The following is a 17,337-nucleotide window of genomic DNA, read 5'->3' as shown; positions in this document are numbered from 1 at the left end:
GAAGGCATATTTCAGAGCAAAAAGTTTTGATATAACTAGAAACAAACTGATGATGAGCACAAGGAAACGAAGAAGTATTGGGTAGGAGGAAAACTGTCAATCCAAATTTTGCTCCTCAAATGGGAGCAAGTTTTCATTGAAAAATCTCATAGAAAAAATGACAGGGCTTGATATACCATATGAAAGAGATAGGACTTTAATATAACACAGGAAGTACTACACAAAGCAAATATCCAGTGGTCTAACTTGCATTAACAAACAAAAGCAAATGAGAAAGCGACAGGTGGGCTCACATTTGTCAAAATGATTGTCAACATCCTGTGAAGAAAACGGTAATAGATCTGATCACTTGATATGATATGAGGGAGACATGCATATTTTTGTAGTAGCTTCTCATGCGTTCTCCATTTTAAAGAAGTCGCTGCTCTCTGTTCTGCTGTCGTTAATGCAGGAATCAAGTCAGGAATAGAGAGTAACTAGAAACAGAAATATAGACAATAATTTTACATGTGTCTTGTCACTATGCTTAAAAAGCAAATCATAACAATATTAAAAGGGAAGACTAATCCTAAAGCTATTTCAGTACCTAGCTAAATTCACTTTCATCTCCAATCCTTCTCCTGACAAAAGAAAACTAAACACCGTTCTCTTTGTAACACCCTTTTACAGATATTAAAACCATTACGCCAACTCTCCTCAGCGTTCTCTCTCTCAAACCAAATGAATCCTATTTCTCTTTTATCCTCTTAATCTTTGTAGTTATTGTTCTCAATCCCCTAATTAGTTCTAGTAGGAATTAATTTTAGTAGGAATTGTACATCTTTTCTCAGTAGAAGGCAAAGAATTTTTAGTATCCAAGCTAAATTCCCTTTAATATTAAGAAAAATTAAACAGACCGCCACACCTGACATTGCATTTGCTGTATGTTATATATATTTACAATTTCTAAATTACACTGTCAACTTCTTCACGTACAAGAAAATAAACTTCTTCAGTTCTTATACTGCTGCAATATCTCAATTTATCATACATTTAGGAAGTATGCTCAAAAACAGCATCCTTTCTGTTCCATCTTAGAGGTGAGGAGTCGTGGAATAAACCATCACCCAGAGCCACAAACAATTAAATTAGAAAAGGTGGGAGCTGAGTACTGATCTCTCAATTCAGTGTCTTCACTTCAGGAAATAGATTTCCTTCTAGCAGAAGCCTGAAAATGGCACCCATGAGCAATTGATACATCAATATGAAAAAATTTAAAAGAGGTATTAGCTATTAATCCCTTAACACAAAACCAAAGTGTTTTCACTTATCTCCGGTCAATTAGAAAAAGAACATGTATAAACTGTTCATTTTCACATTAACTCTAATCTTTCCAAATTTTTTTAAAGTTGAAGCTTATAATGTCAACAATCAAAAAAAAAAAAAAAACACACAACAAAAAAACCCCAACAAATGGATATCTCTCCAAAGCAGAAACTAATCATGGAAGCAAAATTTGTCTGAAATTTCTTACTACCCTCACTTAGAAAGAAAATGTTAAAAACCCCATGAGAATACCCACCTTGCTTTCTGATCCATTGTTTTCTCCTCCGTTAGTCATTAGTTCAAGGATTTCAGGAAGGTGACCTACTAGGGCATCTAACACCTATTTAAAGAAAGGCTGCATGAAAGAGGCCTGTAAATTAACTCAGCTCCTTTTTTAACTCTCACCAACATGTCCCTACTGACACCTTTCAAGTTACTGCTCTCTCATATTGAAAAAAAATGGAGATTAGTTGTATTGATTAGCTGCATTGATGACTGATATTTTAATGCAGTAAGTAATATAAGCATTACAGGTCTCAGATTTTATTTATGTGCTCAGACTAGTTTTACAACTGGAGTAGTCTAACTTATTACTGGAGTAACTGGTACCAGAGGAAATGGTGATTTTTTCTTGAATATGTCTCTTTTTTCCATACTAAAAAGTCTCACTGTGTTAACTGCAATGTAACAGATCCATGCTCTATGCAAGTTACCACGGACCAAATCTCTTTCTGTAAATCTTATTCTTCAAACCATACACAACTTCTTTATCTCCTCCTCTACTGGACAATAAAAATGAAACAAAGCAAAAGACCTTGAATCCTATCAGCTATTATTTTAATATAGTACCAAACCTAAAGCTTTTTAGAGTTTATAAGGTAATAAATAATAGAGCAATTAAAACTATTTAGAATTAGTATTTTTAAAACCAAATAAATTTAGTGTGGTAAGTTTACTAAATTCAAACACCTTCCTATTTTCTTCCTTTTTATTCACAGGAGGCTGGCATCTTTATGCAGAGTCTGTGCAACAGAAGTAAAAGCTGCTAATCATTTCAAATTGTTACCCTGCTGTGTTAGTGAAGAGTTATTAAACATGAAGATAATCTACCTTGATGTAACAAGCAAAAAAAGTTTCAATAGAAGTGTATTACCTCCAGTGACTCATCCTGTAATAGTGTAACCAGTTCTTTATGTATTGTATACACATCAGAATTTAAAAGCTTAGCAACCTAAAAAATGACAGTAAGATAGCAAGGTGAAACATTCTTTAGTTCTATGGCACAACACTACTTTCTTACTTTACAGCAAGCATGAAGAGACACAGAAAAAAGTGTTTAATATCAGCTTCCTAAAGCTGTGTACTTTCCCACTGATCACATTAAAAATATGCTTATATAAAGAACATGAGACAAGAAACAGGTCTATTATCTAACTATGAAACATGCTTTTGGAATTAACTCTATTTCACATTTAACAAGATTTTTTTAGGCTGCACTGCAAGGCTAGAAATTTCCTTGAGGAATATTCAAATGCTGTAAAAGGAGAGTTAAGAGCCAGCCTGCTGTATAATTTACAGAAGATGAAATGCAAAATTTTCTTATCCTGTGCTGGATTTGAAGTTTCCCCAACTTTCCACCCAAAGTTTCCACTCCTTACTCCTTTTGGTTTTTGACTGTGACTCATGTGATTCATAAGTCTCATGTAAATTTTTAAAAAACACCAGCAGTCCATCCCCATGCTATTAAAAAGCTTTTACAGCAAGCATAACACAAACTTAATGAATGAGATTTTTTTGCCACAAGAAATATTTAGATGATGTTTTTTAATGTTCCTTTAAGCCAAGTGAAAATAAGAGCTTACTTTCAATCAAGATGAAGCTTTAAGGAAATAGCTACAAGGACTTTATTTTTTGGAAAGTAATCCAGCTAGCAGGGAATGCCATAAACTACTCATTTTTGCCTGTCATGTGGTTGCCTAGTTAAACTGTTAAAATTAAATCAACAAGAACTAAATGTACATTTAGACCAAGGTATAATTTTACAGTTTTTTTTTTTTTTTTAATGAGCTAAAATACTTTTCTTATATTCAGGCAGTACCTTAATAGTGCTATACAGTTAAAACAAAATATTATGTAGAATTGATGCTAATTTTATAATTTCAACAATTATGTTGGACTATTTTTCATTAAAACAAGACATCAATAGGTAATGAGAACTGGAAATCCATACATCTTTCTTACAATGGTGGAAGTAAAGCCATTTTTCCCTCTGCTATTCATTTAAAAATTTTCATCAAACTGCTTAATTTACCAATTTCCCCAGCAAAAAAATGGGATCAAAGACTGAAACACAAGAGTGTTATGAAACACAATTTCTGGAATTCACTCCATGTAGTTAATAATACCTATGCATTTGTACATTTTTTTCATTGCTCCTTACAATCTGACCTAGCAGTAATCTCTTGCAGGCAAATGTCACACAAATAAAATAACATGTGTATATGGGCTATATACAGAGGTTAGAAGGAACCAAACACCCTTGAAAAACTAAATAATCTCAGCACATTTTCTTATGTCTTTTTATTTTGGTTGAACAGCCACAAATGTAAGCTTAAAGATGAAAACAAAATAAAATAAAACCACGTGAACAGTAACAAAGAACCATTGTAGACTTACTTCAAAAAAACTTATGGCCATGGTATATCTGACAGGAACTTCGGGGTCATGACAAAGGCAGAAGAATATAGAATAAAGTTCTAAATGGAAGTTCTTTGGATCCACAAAAACAATCATGGCCTGTGGAAGGATAAAGTCCTTTTTTAATTACACAGCTAAAGGATGACACTAGCAGAGATTATCAGATGAACTTGAGAGGTAACAGATTGTTATTTTACAGAGGAAGTGTGGAGGTTTTGCTGGCCTTGTTAAAACACAGGCACCAGACAAAATCCAGAGCCGAGAACTAAACTGAATTTATTTATCTTCCATACATGCTGCAGGCTGTTTTTTTGAAGATAAGGACTAAAACCGTGGGATATAAAACTTAAGATTTCTAATATTGTTAATGTTTCTGTACTCTAGCACAAACTGCAAATGGATACTTCAAAAACAAAGAACATTTTAGCAAGCAGCAAAGCTAGAATCTGAATTTCAATATGATTGTGTTTGTACATATCTTGGTTTTGCTCAAATAAACCAACAGATGTCTACCTACAGTGTGTTTGCCTTTAAAAGGCAGAAGAAAAAATATCTGTCTACTGGCTCTTGGTGCAAAAATGTTTTCATTGAATACAAATGCAGCATGTCAAAATACAAAGTGGATTTACAGAAATATGACTGGTGTATTTAAAAACCTCACATAAAATTGAAAAGACTTTATGTACTCACGCAGGAACATGACTAAAACATCAACCTGAGCATTCAGTTTCAATCTCCAGCTCCCTAGAATGATGTGACACACAATGAATGTCAAAGTGTGGATTCAAGTGGTTTGAGACTGGGGACTCTGTTTCACAGACCCTTCCCCAAATCCTTTGTGCTAAGCGTTTGGAGAAAATGTGTAAGAAAGAATAAGACCAGTCAACTCTTAGAACATCATTTCCTCAGTCCAAATTTGCCAATAATTTTCTGAGGCTCTGCAGAGTAGTATTTCCTGCTAACTCTTTTGCACAACCTCACTAACTGAAATTTTGCAGGAAAGAGCTAAAATCTAGATAATAATGAACAATTTGGGAATAACTCCTCTATCACTTCTATCGTCCTATTTAGAGAACTACATGCACAACACAAATTAAAGATTAAACCTTAAATTAATATTACTTACTGGAAAATTGTAAGCACAGTTTTTCCTCACTGAAATATACTTCTTTTCCTGTTCCAGAGTTTGCAGATGTAGTTGATTATCATTATGCCCATTTTCCTGCTGTAAACCCAGTGTGGAAAGCTTCTTATAAAATTCCAAAAATCGCAAGTGCTGTTCAGGAGTAAAAATGCCTCAAAAAAAGAAAAAAAAAACCAAACAAAACAACAAACTTTCCTCATTACAAATGCTATTAATAATGTACCCAAACAAATATTATTTTTAAATCTATCAAATATCTTGATTTTATCTCTCCTCTTCCTTCTACCTGCCTTGAATCTAGCAGAGTATAATCACTACACACAAGTACTCAAAACAAACTGGAATGTAACTAGCAAGAAGAATTAAAAAAACTACAAGTACATTAGTAATAAGAGAATAACCAAGAAAAGGTGCAATTTTCTATTCCAGAGAGCAAGGGAAAGCTCTCACTGATTGGTATCAAGAAAGCTGAAATTCTTAAGAATTTTTTTTTAGTTCCACTAATATCATTAGTAGAGTACAATTAATAAGTCTGACAAAAATTCAAGCTTTAAGTAGAGAAACAACAGATCAGTGAATCTTAAACAAAAGGTTTTCAAAATGTGCAGTCAGATGTGCTTTGTTCCAGTACTCAAAGTACTAGCTGTTGAAATCTTAAATAACAGAATAGAAAAGATCTGAAGTGGTACTTATATTTAATAACTGGAGAGGGAAAGGACAAGCCATGTAATTACGTAAGTCAGGTTACTTTCACATGTTTGAAAAAATTGAAACAAAAAAAAAAAAAAGTCTACTACTAAATACCAACATACACACACCCCCACATATATCCCCCAAAAAAATAGCAGTAGCCAACATGGCAAAAGGAGGACTTGTCAAACTGATTCAATTTCCTTCTAGTATGGGAAAACAGGACCTGGGAAACAAAAGAGGCAATAAGGGTCATGACTTTCACAACAAGGGAACGGGAGTGATAGATTAAAAACTCTAAAAGTGCTCCAAAACTGCTTGGAAAAACAAGTAAGAGAAAACTACCCATATACAAGATAGGCAATTGTATAAAGTAAGTTCTATCCTAGTTGTGGTACTATTCAGTATTTTCATACATTTTCTGGATGCTAAACTAGAGACTTTGCTTACTCAGCATTCTGAAAGCATCAAACAAGGACAGAGAATGTTCATTCTTCAGAAAGACAGAGTTTAAAATGGTCTTCAGTAACTGGACATATGGTCTTAAAACTTTAGACTATTATTCCATTAGAACAGCAGTAAGGTACCATGCTTAGCCTGATCTGCATCACCTGCACAAGGCCAGGAAAGAGAAAGACTAACTAGCTGCTAGATTTTTTGAAAGAGGCAATTTTTCATACTGAAAAATGTGAACAGCAATATATTTGGCAAGACACGTGAAGCAATCCTTTCACTTCATTCAACTGTCCTAAGGTGTAACACTTCAAGAAAAATATGGACTTGTCAGATAGAGTTCAGAGGTGAAGAAAGATCAGGAGTTAGTCATTCAACCTAGAGAAAAGAAGACTCAAAAAACATGATAAACACAGGATGGACTGTCCTAGCTCTCTGTTTCTGAAAATAACATTTTGACACTGTGGAACAGCCATTTCAAGTAATCTGTAGTGAAGCAAAGGACACTTCGATTGTCTCTAGCATAATCATGAAGGTTTATTTTAAAGAGCTGTAGGAAAGATCAAAGGTTTTAAGAGTCTAGGGAGAAATTATAACGTAAAGCCACGATTGTGTGCTCTTCCTCCACAGGTAAAATATGGTGGGCAGAATTATCAAGGAAAGTTGTTCTCAAGTGAAAATTCAAGCACAGATTATGGGTATAAAAGTAATGAGTACAGATTGGCCTCAGCTGCAACTGGGGAATCCAAATGGCATCCCCTTTCTCCCCTGAAGTTCCTTATGGGCCACACTCTGCACTGTGCCTTAAAAAGAAGATCAAGCACAGAAAAGAACAAAGTTATCATAATGTTTTCAAAGGTTTCTAGTTTCAAAAATTCAATCATCCAAATCACAAGCTCCAGAATACCCAAAAAAAGTCAGTCATACCAATAAAGATCAAACACCATGCTGCCATCTTTGACCCTGTCTAAACAAAACAAAACCAACAATAAACAATATGCAGATGGGCACCCGCAGAGGAAACTTCCAAAATCTAACTACCATTCCAAGGGGTTCTAATTCTCCAATCTTCCCTCATGTTTAAGATTTTTAAAAAGAAATTAAATCATACCATATAATCCAGTACACAGTTTCCCTAAATGGAAAGATAAAGAAACTAGGATAGATTCATCTGTTTTGAAGGATTTTTCACAGAACGCTTTCACTAATGGGAGAACAGTTTGACTCCGATCATCTGAAAAACAGAAGAAATTTTTAGAATTAGCCATTTGTCAACATTTTAAAAAGAGCACAGAGACTGAACTTCTGTAATAAAATGAGAAAAATTTCATTTAACATTCTCAGGATTAGTTCTGGCAGGCACTCACTGAAGGTACCAAACAAGAGGTAGAGAGAATGATCCTAAATTTAGTACCTGTCTTGTTAAGTTCATTTTGTTGTTGTTGTTAGTGAAAAGGCATCCCCCAGTAAAGTAGGAGGCAGAGAATAAATCAGTCACTACCTTCTCCATTCACCAAGAATATAGGGAGAGAAAGAATACTACAGTACTACTACAACAAGATTTCCTACAATAGTAGGAATGCAGGGAGATCAAGACTGAACATGACTTTGATGGTAAACAGAAAAATAAGGATATTCTGCAAGTTAATTTTTTTAACCTACTGAGAAGTGTTTCAAAATCTTTTGGTATATGATAAATTCACAGAGAAACAAAATAATTAAGGACACAGGAAAGAAGTGAAATAATTTAGAAATTAAAGCCAAATCCAAACACTTTGTGTCCTTATAAAATAAACACGCAAAATTTTCAAGAAATTTGTACCTTTTGACTTATTTTAAATAAAATAATTGTGTTAAAATGTTTGAGTTTTAAAAGTATAATGATTTTTTAATGGTAGATCAACAGCAACATTCAGCAAATAATTGTGACTGAACAAAGTTAGATTGGCCTGAAGAAATATTTTGATATTGTGGGGAGATAAACTTGAGAATGTAATTTTGGGTCATCTACATTCAAGTGTTCATTTTCTAGTTCAGCAATGAAAGTAAAACCCACGCAATCCCATTTTCTAGAAACTTTCCTTAAAAACCTGTAAATAACCCCTGATTGCTTTCTCTAAGCTCCTTACAGTGACTCAAAGCAGTAGTTACAGCAGGGGGTGGGCGAGGAGGAGGGAAGAGTGAGAGGTGCAAACAGAGGCACAAACTTGGTAGCATCAATACAGAGGCTCAAGAATCAGAAAATTAACCTACTATCATACTTACTTATATAAAGACTCACTGCTAAAAAGTCCATTTACAGTATTCTCCCCAAAACTAAGCTACGTTTTTCTCCTGCTTACCCACTCCTCTATATGGCTTAAACACAACCATATATTGTAGTAATTCATCACCAAGTTGCTGTGCAGTACATTTTTGTCGAGCTAACACTTTGTATTCTGTGTACTGATTGCACTACATTAATTCATTAAATACTAGCAACACAATATTCCCATAATTTATGCAGTAATTTTACTCATTCAATTTAGGCATATTATGTTAAAAATTTTGAATATGATAATTGATTTCATGGACAACTACCTCACCTCCCTTAAAACTTTCTGCATATAAAGCACTGCAAGACATGAAATAAAAGGAAATACAAAGGACAAAGCAACGAACAAAATAAAATTAGAAATGTCTGAATAATGCAGTCAGAACAAAAAGCATTTAAACACAATTTTAAGATGCACTAGAGGACTAAAAATTGGGCTAGGAAGCCTAAATTAGATTCTTACCTGCATCAAACATATCGAGCAGGTTCACCAAGGTCTCAAAAGCAGCCAGGCGTACACTGCTGCCCTCATCTCTTGCCAGCTCCACTAACTCAGGAAGCACCACAGTTTTTGTTAGTTCTGCCCTGCAACATGAAGCAATTAAAAGAAAACTTACAATTAAAACAATACTGCCACTGCAAAACAGAATTCTCCCTTTAAATACTCATTTAGATATTTTTTTGGGAGTCAAGAAGAAAAAACAAAGTTCAAATTAATGTTAAATAAAAAACCTCCGATCAATCTCAGGACTTTTCTTCTTTGTCAGCCAAGGAAACATGCAAACTTTAAATGCAGAACTTCATCATTAAAAAAGCATTCAAATTAGCTCAAAATAAATTAGAAAAAATGTAGCCTGAAATAAAATCAAAGGACTATGGCTATTTCACTGTATCACTAAGAAAATTCTTATGATCAACTGTGCTCAATATGATGGTCCAAAGTCAACATTTAATAAGTATGAGCCATGTTGGATTCAAGTGTCTGGAAATCTTATACATGAAAGATGAGCCTCCTTTACAGAGAACATCTACTGCTCAGAGAAAATGCCATTTCTAGTCTAAACACTGACTTTTGGCCTTGGTTTAAAGCAGTAAAGAAGGCGTTCTGCTTGTCCTTTTTTACCTTGGTATGTACTGACCTACTAACATACTGCTAATACTTAACTCCAGGATGCTAAAATAAAATGCTCAAAATATCCCTTCCAATCAGACTAAAGCAGTAACAGCTGCCCCTTTGGTAAGTCAATATAAACAATAATCCTTTTAAATATCTATAATCAGCATCAAAGTGATTTGCACCTTACAGAGTTTATTATACCTATTGCACCAGCAAAACAAGAGGTGTTAACAGTATTCTTCCAAGCAAATGATTAAACATTCAAATAAAATTACGAGAAAATGATAGATCATGTAGTGGCAGTAACACTAACTAGTAAAAATAAGTATTTGGACTGTTGTCACATTATACCTTCAATATTTACCTGAAAATTTGCTGTTCATGTCTGCTTAGTTATTTTTTTATTTACTTACTACCTATTCATCCTCAACATGACACACTGAGATAGCTTCCATACTGAAAGCACTCAATGTTCACCATTTCTCATGAGATTAAATCATCTAAAGCACTAATAATGAATTAAGCAAAAACTTCTGAGATAGAACAGTCTATATGAATACATTAATGCTAAAAACAACAGCTGGTGAGGAAAGAATCAAATCAAAATACACAGGACAGATCACTAATTGATAACAAAGTATTTAACCCTATTAAACCCACTATTCTAAGATGGGGTAAACTACCAGTAATGCTTTCATTTCCCACTGCATAATACCTGTGATTTTTTTAAACTTTCAACTTCCAGATAGAATAAGTGAAATTTAGTTCATTTTAAAGACAGAATTAAGAAAATTTCCTTTCCAGTATGGTTACTTTTAGTATAAGATCTAATCTATCTCTGCTGTCTAGCACTGGGTAAGGAATGTTACTTGACAAATTTTCAATCTGTAAAAGAAGTTATTGCTTTTTTTCCTCCCTGACAAAATAACAGGTAGAGAGACCTCAAATTTTAAAAATATTTGTTCACTCAGAGACCAATCCTGTATGTAATTAACATTTTCTTTTATTAAAGTTCCAGACTTTTTCAATCCTATGTGTGAATATTGAAGGCCTTCAAGCTTCAAGTAAAAGTTGATACTGAGCTGAAATATGTTTACAAAAGCCATTTAGCATTCTTTCTCAAAACACTGCACAGTAATTATTAAACTGCTAATAATTGTCAGAATTTTTAAACAACACAAATACCACCAATGGATAACTGAGATAATTTCAAGAAACTATAGATGAAGTAATTATTTTAAAAATTCTGCTGGGTTTATGTTTCAGCAGTTTTACTATTGAGAGAAAAAAATCTAAAAGTGGAAAAGAGACAGCTGCCAACAGCCAATTACTAAGAACACATCTGTACATTCCAAATTCATTATTGAGTATGCATTAATTCAGCAATTTTAAAAAGAGTGTTTAGGTTAACATTTTAGAGAAATATTTTCCATTTAAGATCAATCAGGCAAATTGCACTCACCCTATTCCTCGAGCTACATGTTCCAGCTGCCGACACATGCAAGCTCTAACTTCAAATTCCACATCCTGGCACAGTGATTTTACCAATGGAAGAACCTCTCTTTTAACACTAAAAATGTGAACATTTTTTATTAATATAAAGAATATATAAAATCTAATGAGTAGTACTGAACTTTACTCACATATTATTTGTTTATCCCATATAAAAAGTTACTAATTTGTCACAGACAGTAAAGTATTTTTCTGATAAACAGCAATTAGAAAAGAATATTGTACATTGGATGCAAATATGTGTTACAAAGAGACAGGAAAAGGAATATTTACTGTTATTATAATTTGCTCATATTCATCTATTATTTCTTATAAACTACAAAAATAGTAGGTAGGCTACTTTAGTAGAATGCTGTCCTCATTTAGTAACTTCTAATCTTCAGTACAATTTCTGAACAGCCACTGAAAGAATAAAAATATTATATAAATGGAAATACAAATCCCAATTAAATGTCTGTAATACCTCATCTTTGATATGCAGGTATCACCCAAGATATAATTAGGAAGAAAGGAGAAAAAGAATTTAAGATTAAAAGCTTGAATATTGCAATGCCTTCAGGCAAGTAGACCAAGTATTCATGTAAGTCAACGGCAGATACAAAATAAAAATTTTGATTCCTATTTCAGTAAAAACACATATTAAAACTTGGCAGAATGAGCCATTGTGTTTCCTTTCACTGCCCAAGTGAAACTTCTGTTATAAGTATTCATAAAATATCTCTACAAAAATCCTTATGTTATTGCAAAACTCAAGATAAATAATACGTAGACAGTGACAAGCAAATTTTCAAGCCAGCTTGCACAACCTCCATTCATTTCAGTGAAAATTTATTTACCTCTTACAGAAAAAATTTAGCCTCAAGTTTCAAAAACTGTACAGTCTTGGAAGTTCAGCATTTTAAAATACTCTAAATTAGGGGCTACATAAAAAGAAAAAAAGACTTTTTAACTTGGAACATTGGAGGGTAGAAAAACTAATGTTCCATGACAAGGACAGGATATAAAATAACCTGGGAGTAACATCAAATACAAAATTTTTAATTCTAGTATAAATTTTATGAGAAAAAACTGTGCCATTCTGCAGAAGAAAGTGAAGATATGCTTATATATTGCCTACTCCTGAGGATAGATACGTCTCCTGGGCCTGTACCAAGAGCCCTTCTGAAAGGGGAATGAGAGTGCATCCCAAATTTTACTCAGTCTGCCACATTCTAAACCTGAGGACCCAGCTCTGAACTGCACTCAAGAGCTCTCTACCAGAAGAACAAGATATCCCAGAAAATTCTGAGTTATCTTCTTAAAATGTAGTGGCTGTGCAGAAAAGGTGCTAAGACCTGTTTACTCAAAAGTGGGGATTCCTGCTTCTGCAGAGCAAGGAATCATGTTGAAGAAACACCACAAAAGATGTGATTGTTATGGCTACTAATTAACACTACTATATTTCACATAAGATTCCAAGTAATCTGTAAAGTCACTTATTTCCATGAGAATGTAACATCAAATAAATAAACGCAGCTGCTATTCTGACAGAGTCCTAGAGATTTAGAACATAAATATTTGGTAACATTCTCAAAAAATACTACTCTACCATTTTCATTAAATTTTGAATGTCCAACAAGTATAGTCTAAACAGAAAAGAAAAAAAAAATTAGATAGTTTCCTTTTGGGTGCTTCTAGCTCTTTTTTATTGAAGAAAAAAAACATAATCTAAAGAAATTTATTCCTAAATGCCTTGTCATGTTTTTCTTCTTTTCTGTTATGCTGAATTCTTACATTTTGGGGCAGATCAAAATCATTATTAGAGTGTGCTTCCTCAACTAGACAGTTCCTGGGCACTTAGTGGCCCACGGTGGATTTCTATTGTAATTCAAAGCCATGCTGTGCTGGATTGCCTGGATACAAACACATTAGGGGAAGTGGTCCTGCTATCACAGGTCTGGCTAAACTGACCAAGGAATGTGCCACACCAGCTGCTTTGAGCAGATGAGTGACTTGGATTTACTTTCATCATTGCACGCTCTTCTGTCCAGGCTCACAGACACTGAATCTAAGGGCTGGATAATATCAGGGAACAGCAGTAGTTCCTCATATATCTACATTTTAATTAGAGACAGAAAAAAAACCCCCAGATCTACATGCTAAATTTGGTTACATAATAAAAAGTTAGGAATGGAATTCCTCCTCCTATGACAAGAAACTCAAAGGAGATGAAGTTCTATTTTGCGCCTGTAAGTTTGCAGAGAAATCCACTGTATGGCTTATTTTCTAGTAAGAAAAACAATATGGAAGAATGGCCTGAAAATGGTATCCATTCAAATCTGTGAAAGAACATACAAACTCAAGTTATAAAATTATGAACATCAGCAAGTCTAAACATGCCAATTAAATAATGAAAAGGATCTGTGAAAAAAAAAGTATTTTATTTTTGCAATAAAGTTTACTTTTCTTGTAGTAATTTTTGTCCACTAACAAAAAAATACTGGTTTACACTGCAGAATGAAAATATATTGACAGTCTACTTACATATGAGCTTCAAATTTGTTAGCTACTTTTCCCATGATTTTACAACTAACTAAGCGAGACTGAAGTGTTTGAGAAAGCTGTGCTTTGGAAACAAGAGGATTCAGGATCTACGTGGGGAAAAAAAGAAGAAATGTGAGCAGAAAAATTGTGAGCATCAAAGTATTCCTCTTCCAACAAAAATCTACAAAAACATATCCCAAACGTCATTAACCTTTTCACTGAATTAATCAGTATTAAAAATAATGGTGCCTATGCACATTAATAGTCAATTTTGTTTAAATGACATCTTTAAAATTACAGTGCAATTAGATTTTGGAGGTGACTAGAATAATTTCTCTGTGCTTCTTCCAACCTTATCTTTTTCCCTTTAGAAGTTGAATTTTTAAACAGTTCTGGATTTTACTCTTCTTTTAATGAGAATTTTTATACTACACAAACAATCATATATTTAAAACTCCATATTGTTTTAACACAGTCAGTATGTCTGTTGCAAAGCTTTTGAACTTAAAAAAATATGAACATTTAAAAGTGAATAAATTATCTAACTAAAGGAGATTGGCATTATAACTTAGTGACAGATTTTGTTCTTCTTTCTTGAGCTACACAGTGAAAAATTAAGCAGTGCATTAGAGTTTTGGTACACCAAGAAGTACTGAAATACACTAAGCAATGGATCTCCAGCATTCAGATCCATTTAGCAGATATTGCAATTTTAGTCCAACAGTAAACAAAATGTAGTTTCTTCATGAAGACATAGAGTGAGATACTACCCTGTAAATCAAAACAGGCTGCAGGAAAACACGTCACTGAAAGTACAAAGTGCAATGGAAATATTACAATGGAGTGTAAATAATGGAGTGTAAATAAGTGTTAATTTTATTTGCTGAAGAACACTACTTTTTTTGAAGTGACCTTCCTGTCTTGCCTTTTTGCCCATTTGTCTCTTACAGTGTGTTCCACAACCATTACCATTTTCACAGGTATGAAACTGCCACAAATCTGACTGGGGTGGATAAAACTTACAGGGAAATACAATTTTACAATCTTAGGGTTTTTTTGTTAGCATGAGAGATTAGTATTACCTCATGTCTGACAGTTTCTTTTGGTAAAGCTTCTATTACAGCAAGAAGAGTTTCCAACCATGCATTGCTGACACCTGTTTAAAAGGTATGAGTTATATGTGATGTCTTATACTGTACATACAACAACTAAACCAAAACATATACCAGTTTTACAAAGTTTGCTCTAACTTTTTACACACATCTTCAAGGAGCTATGAATCTGAAAGCCACTATATTAACTTTCAAGGCTCCAGGGTATGAAGTAGGATAGGTAAGAAGCAAGGTCTGCCCCCATTTACTTTCACTTTCCAATTCCTATATAAAATTAAAAAGTACTCTAATTGCTTTATAAAGCTAATTTCCCTCATTTAGAAGCATATTCCTTTCTTACACCCACTGAAACTTTCCAGTTGCACAACAGGCCTTTTCTTTCCTTTGTATTCTAAAACTACTGTCAAAGAAATTAAGAAAAAATAAGCAACACAGAAGAATTGTCAACCATCCTCCCTCCACTTTCTCAGCCACAAAATATTGGTACTTCAGGAGAAGCTCAGACTCAGAAACAACTTTAGGATTTAATCCTTCAGACAAAGTAAGAGGGGTTTTTCCTGCTTCAATCAGAATTACATTTAAATATCAGTATGAAAGTGGTCATCATGCAAAAATCTTTCCATTCATGCAAGTCTGGATAGAAAGTCACAGTGATTGCACTCACTGTAGACAAAGCACTGTAGGGTCACTAAGGAAACAAAACATGTAGAGGTCATCAGCCATCAGAGTAGCTGTGCAGCCCTGACCTGCATCTCTGTGTTCCAGGTTCTGGAGAATGATGTGTAGGAAGGAATGGGAGTACGTATGGATGGACACCGACTCCTCTTGCAGAACAGTCAAAAAAGAAACAGCAGCTGTTAACTGCATTTCCACTCCTGCAACATGCAGAACCTCCTGTATAATTACAAATTATAACAATTTAGAGTGAGGCAGAATGTACTAAAAGAACATCCAAATTTTTACATTCACTTTTAAAATTAATATGCAACAACTTGGGTAAACTAAAAAATTTGCTGTAAAATTATTTTCTCTTAATAACATTTTATTGCAGAGATTAAATTTTCTTATGATATATCATGAATCTTCCAAGAAAAAAAGAAGTTACTTATAATATTCTTTTTGACTTTAAGTTTCATCAATGCAATGCGTGGATTTTTCTACTTTACAAAACGAGAGGTAGAAACAGACCAGCCAACAATTGCACTCCTGTTGTTTATGCACATGAATTAAAAATAAATATTTCATTCATTCATTCATTCATCATTCATTCATTCATTCATTCAGTAAGAGATACTTAAATAGCAGAAGACAATTTAAATTTCATCCCTTGACTAACAGAGAATGCAAATGAAAAGTACATATATATTGTCTTAAGAATAAAGCAAGATACACTAGAATATTTATCTAGCTAACTAAACATATTTATTTCTGAGCTCTGACACAAAAATGTTATGAATTAGGCTGTCTTTAAAATCATCCATTCAAAAGTTAAACAAATTTAGTATGTTGAAGTGAAATGAAATATTACTATTTTTTTAAGTTTAAAAACAGGCAATTTAAATTTTAAATTTCAGATTTATGCACAGACTTGCAGGATGCAATCTTTGGCACAGCATTCATTGTAAGTATTAGTAATTGTAAATATCTATCAACTAAATGAACATTCTATTTGTTTACTTTTCTAAGTGTGTATTTCTATTTCCCAAGAAAATAAAAAGTTCATTATTCTTCTACTAAAGCATTATTCTTCTACTACTACTCATTTTACAAATTACTCCAAATTCAATAGGAGTCTAAAGCCCATACTTCCTACTTAGCACTTGATGTATGTGGTTTTGTTTCTTTTTTAAACTGCTTGATATGAACAGTGGTTTCTCAGATCACTCACCTAAAATCAAAAATAAGCTGAAATTAATTGAAAATAAAAATAAGCCTGGATCAGATTTTTAAAAAATACTAATTTTGCAGCTAAGTGCATAGCTGCTTATGAATTGTACTCTTCACTGGGTCACAAACTGGCTGCATGGCCAGGTCCTGAGTGTTGGTGAATGGAATTGCATCCAGTTGGCAGCCAGGGGATCCCCAGGGCTCAGTGTTGAGTACAGTCCTGTTTCATCTCTTAATTAATACCCTTAATGGCCTGAGGTTCAACAAAGGCAAGCACTGGGTCACACAAACCCTGCAGTGCTACAGGCTGGGGACAGAGTGGATTTCCTCACTGAAAGGGTGGTCAGGCACTGGAACTGGCTGCCATGGAATCACCATTCCTGGAAGTGATCAAAAGGCACCTGGATATGGAACTCAGGGACATGGTGAAAATGGTGCTGCTGGGTAAACAACTGGACTCAATCATCTTAGGGTCTTTCCAGATTTAACGATTCTATGACTCTAAGCATTGCATATCAGAGGAATTTTGCTGAGAAAATAGTTTGTAGAGAACATCTGAGAAATTACTATTTGACTTGGTATA

At 33.7% G+C, this 17,337-nt stretch overlaps 1 protein-coding gene across 5 annotated transcripts in view; it reads right to left on the bottom strand.

Moving 5' to 3' along the window:
• Window positions 1-17,337, bottom strand: part of PPP4R4 (protein phosphatase 4 regulatory subunit 4) — a 65,576-nt gene that overhangs the window by 13,683 nt on the left and 34,556 nt on the right. For 3 of the 5 annotated variants that reach the window (XM_041412447.1, XM_041412576.1, XM_041412273.1), the window contains 11 exons: window positions 15,614-15,761; window positions 14,838-14,911; window positions 13,756-13,862; window positions 11,183-11,290; window positions 9,067-9,188; window positions 7,401-7,523; window positions 5,129-5,298; window positions 3,982-4,101; window positions 2,459-2,536; window positions 1,562-1,645; window positions 294-476 (listed from right to left, as the gene is read on the bottom strand). In XM_041412447.1, coding sequence (XP_041268381.1) covers window positions 294-476; window positions 1,562-1,645; window positions 2,459-2,536; window positions 3,982-4,101; window positions 5,129-5,298; window positions 7,401-7,523; window positions 9,067-9,188; window positions 11,183-11,290; window positions 13,756-13,862; window positions 14,838-14,911; window positions 15,614-15,761 — 1,317 coding nt within the window. Of the gene's footprint in view, window positions 1-293; window positions 477-1,561; window positions 1,646-2,458; window positions 2,537-3,981; window positions 4,102-5,128; window positions 5,299-7,400; window positions 7,524-9,066; window positions 9,189-11,182; window positions 11,291-13,755; window positions 13,863-14,837; window positions 14,912-15,613; window positions 15,762-17,337 lie in introns of those variants that run through there. The other 2 variants (XM_041412365.1, XR_005953260.1) reach the window with 2 other exon arrangements.

Source organism: Onychostruthus taczanowskii, unplaced genomic scaffold, assembly GCF_017590055.1.
Source record: "Onychostruthus taczanowskii isolate IOZ18803 unplaced genomic scaffold, ASM1759005v1 scaffold1, whole genome shotgun sequence".
NCBI lineage: Eukaryota > Metazoa > Chordata > Aves > Passeriformes > Passeridae > Onychostruthus > Onychostruthus taczanowskii.
This window is presented reverse-complemented; position numbering and strand designations above follow the sequence as displayed.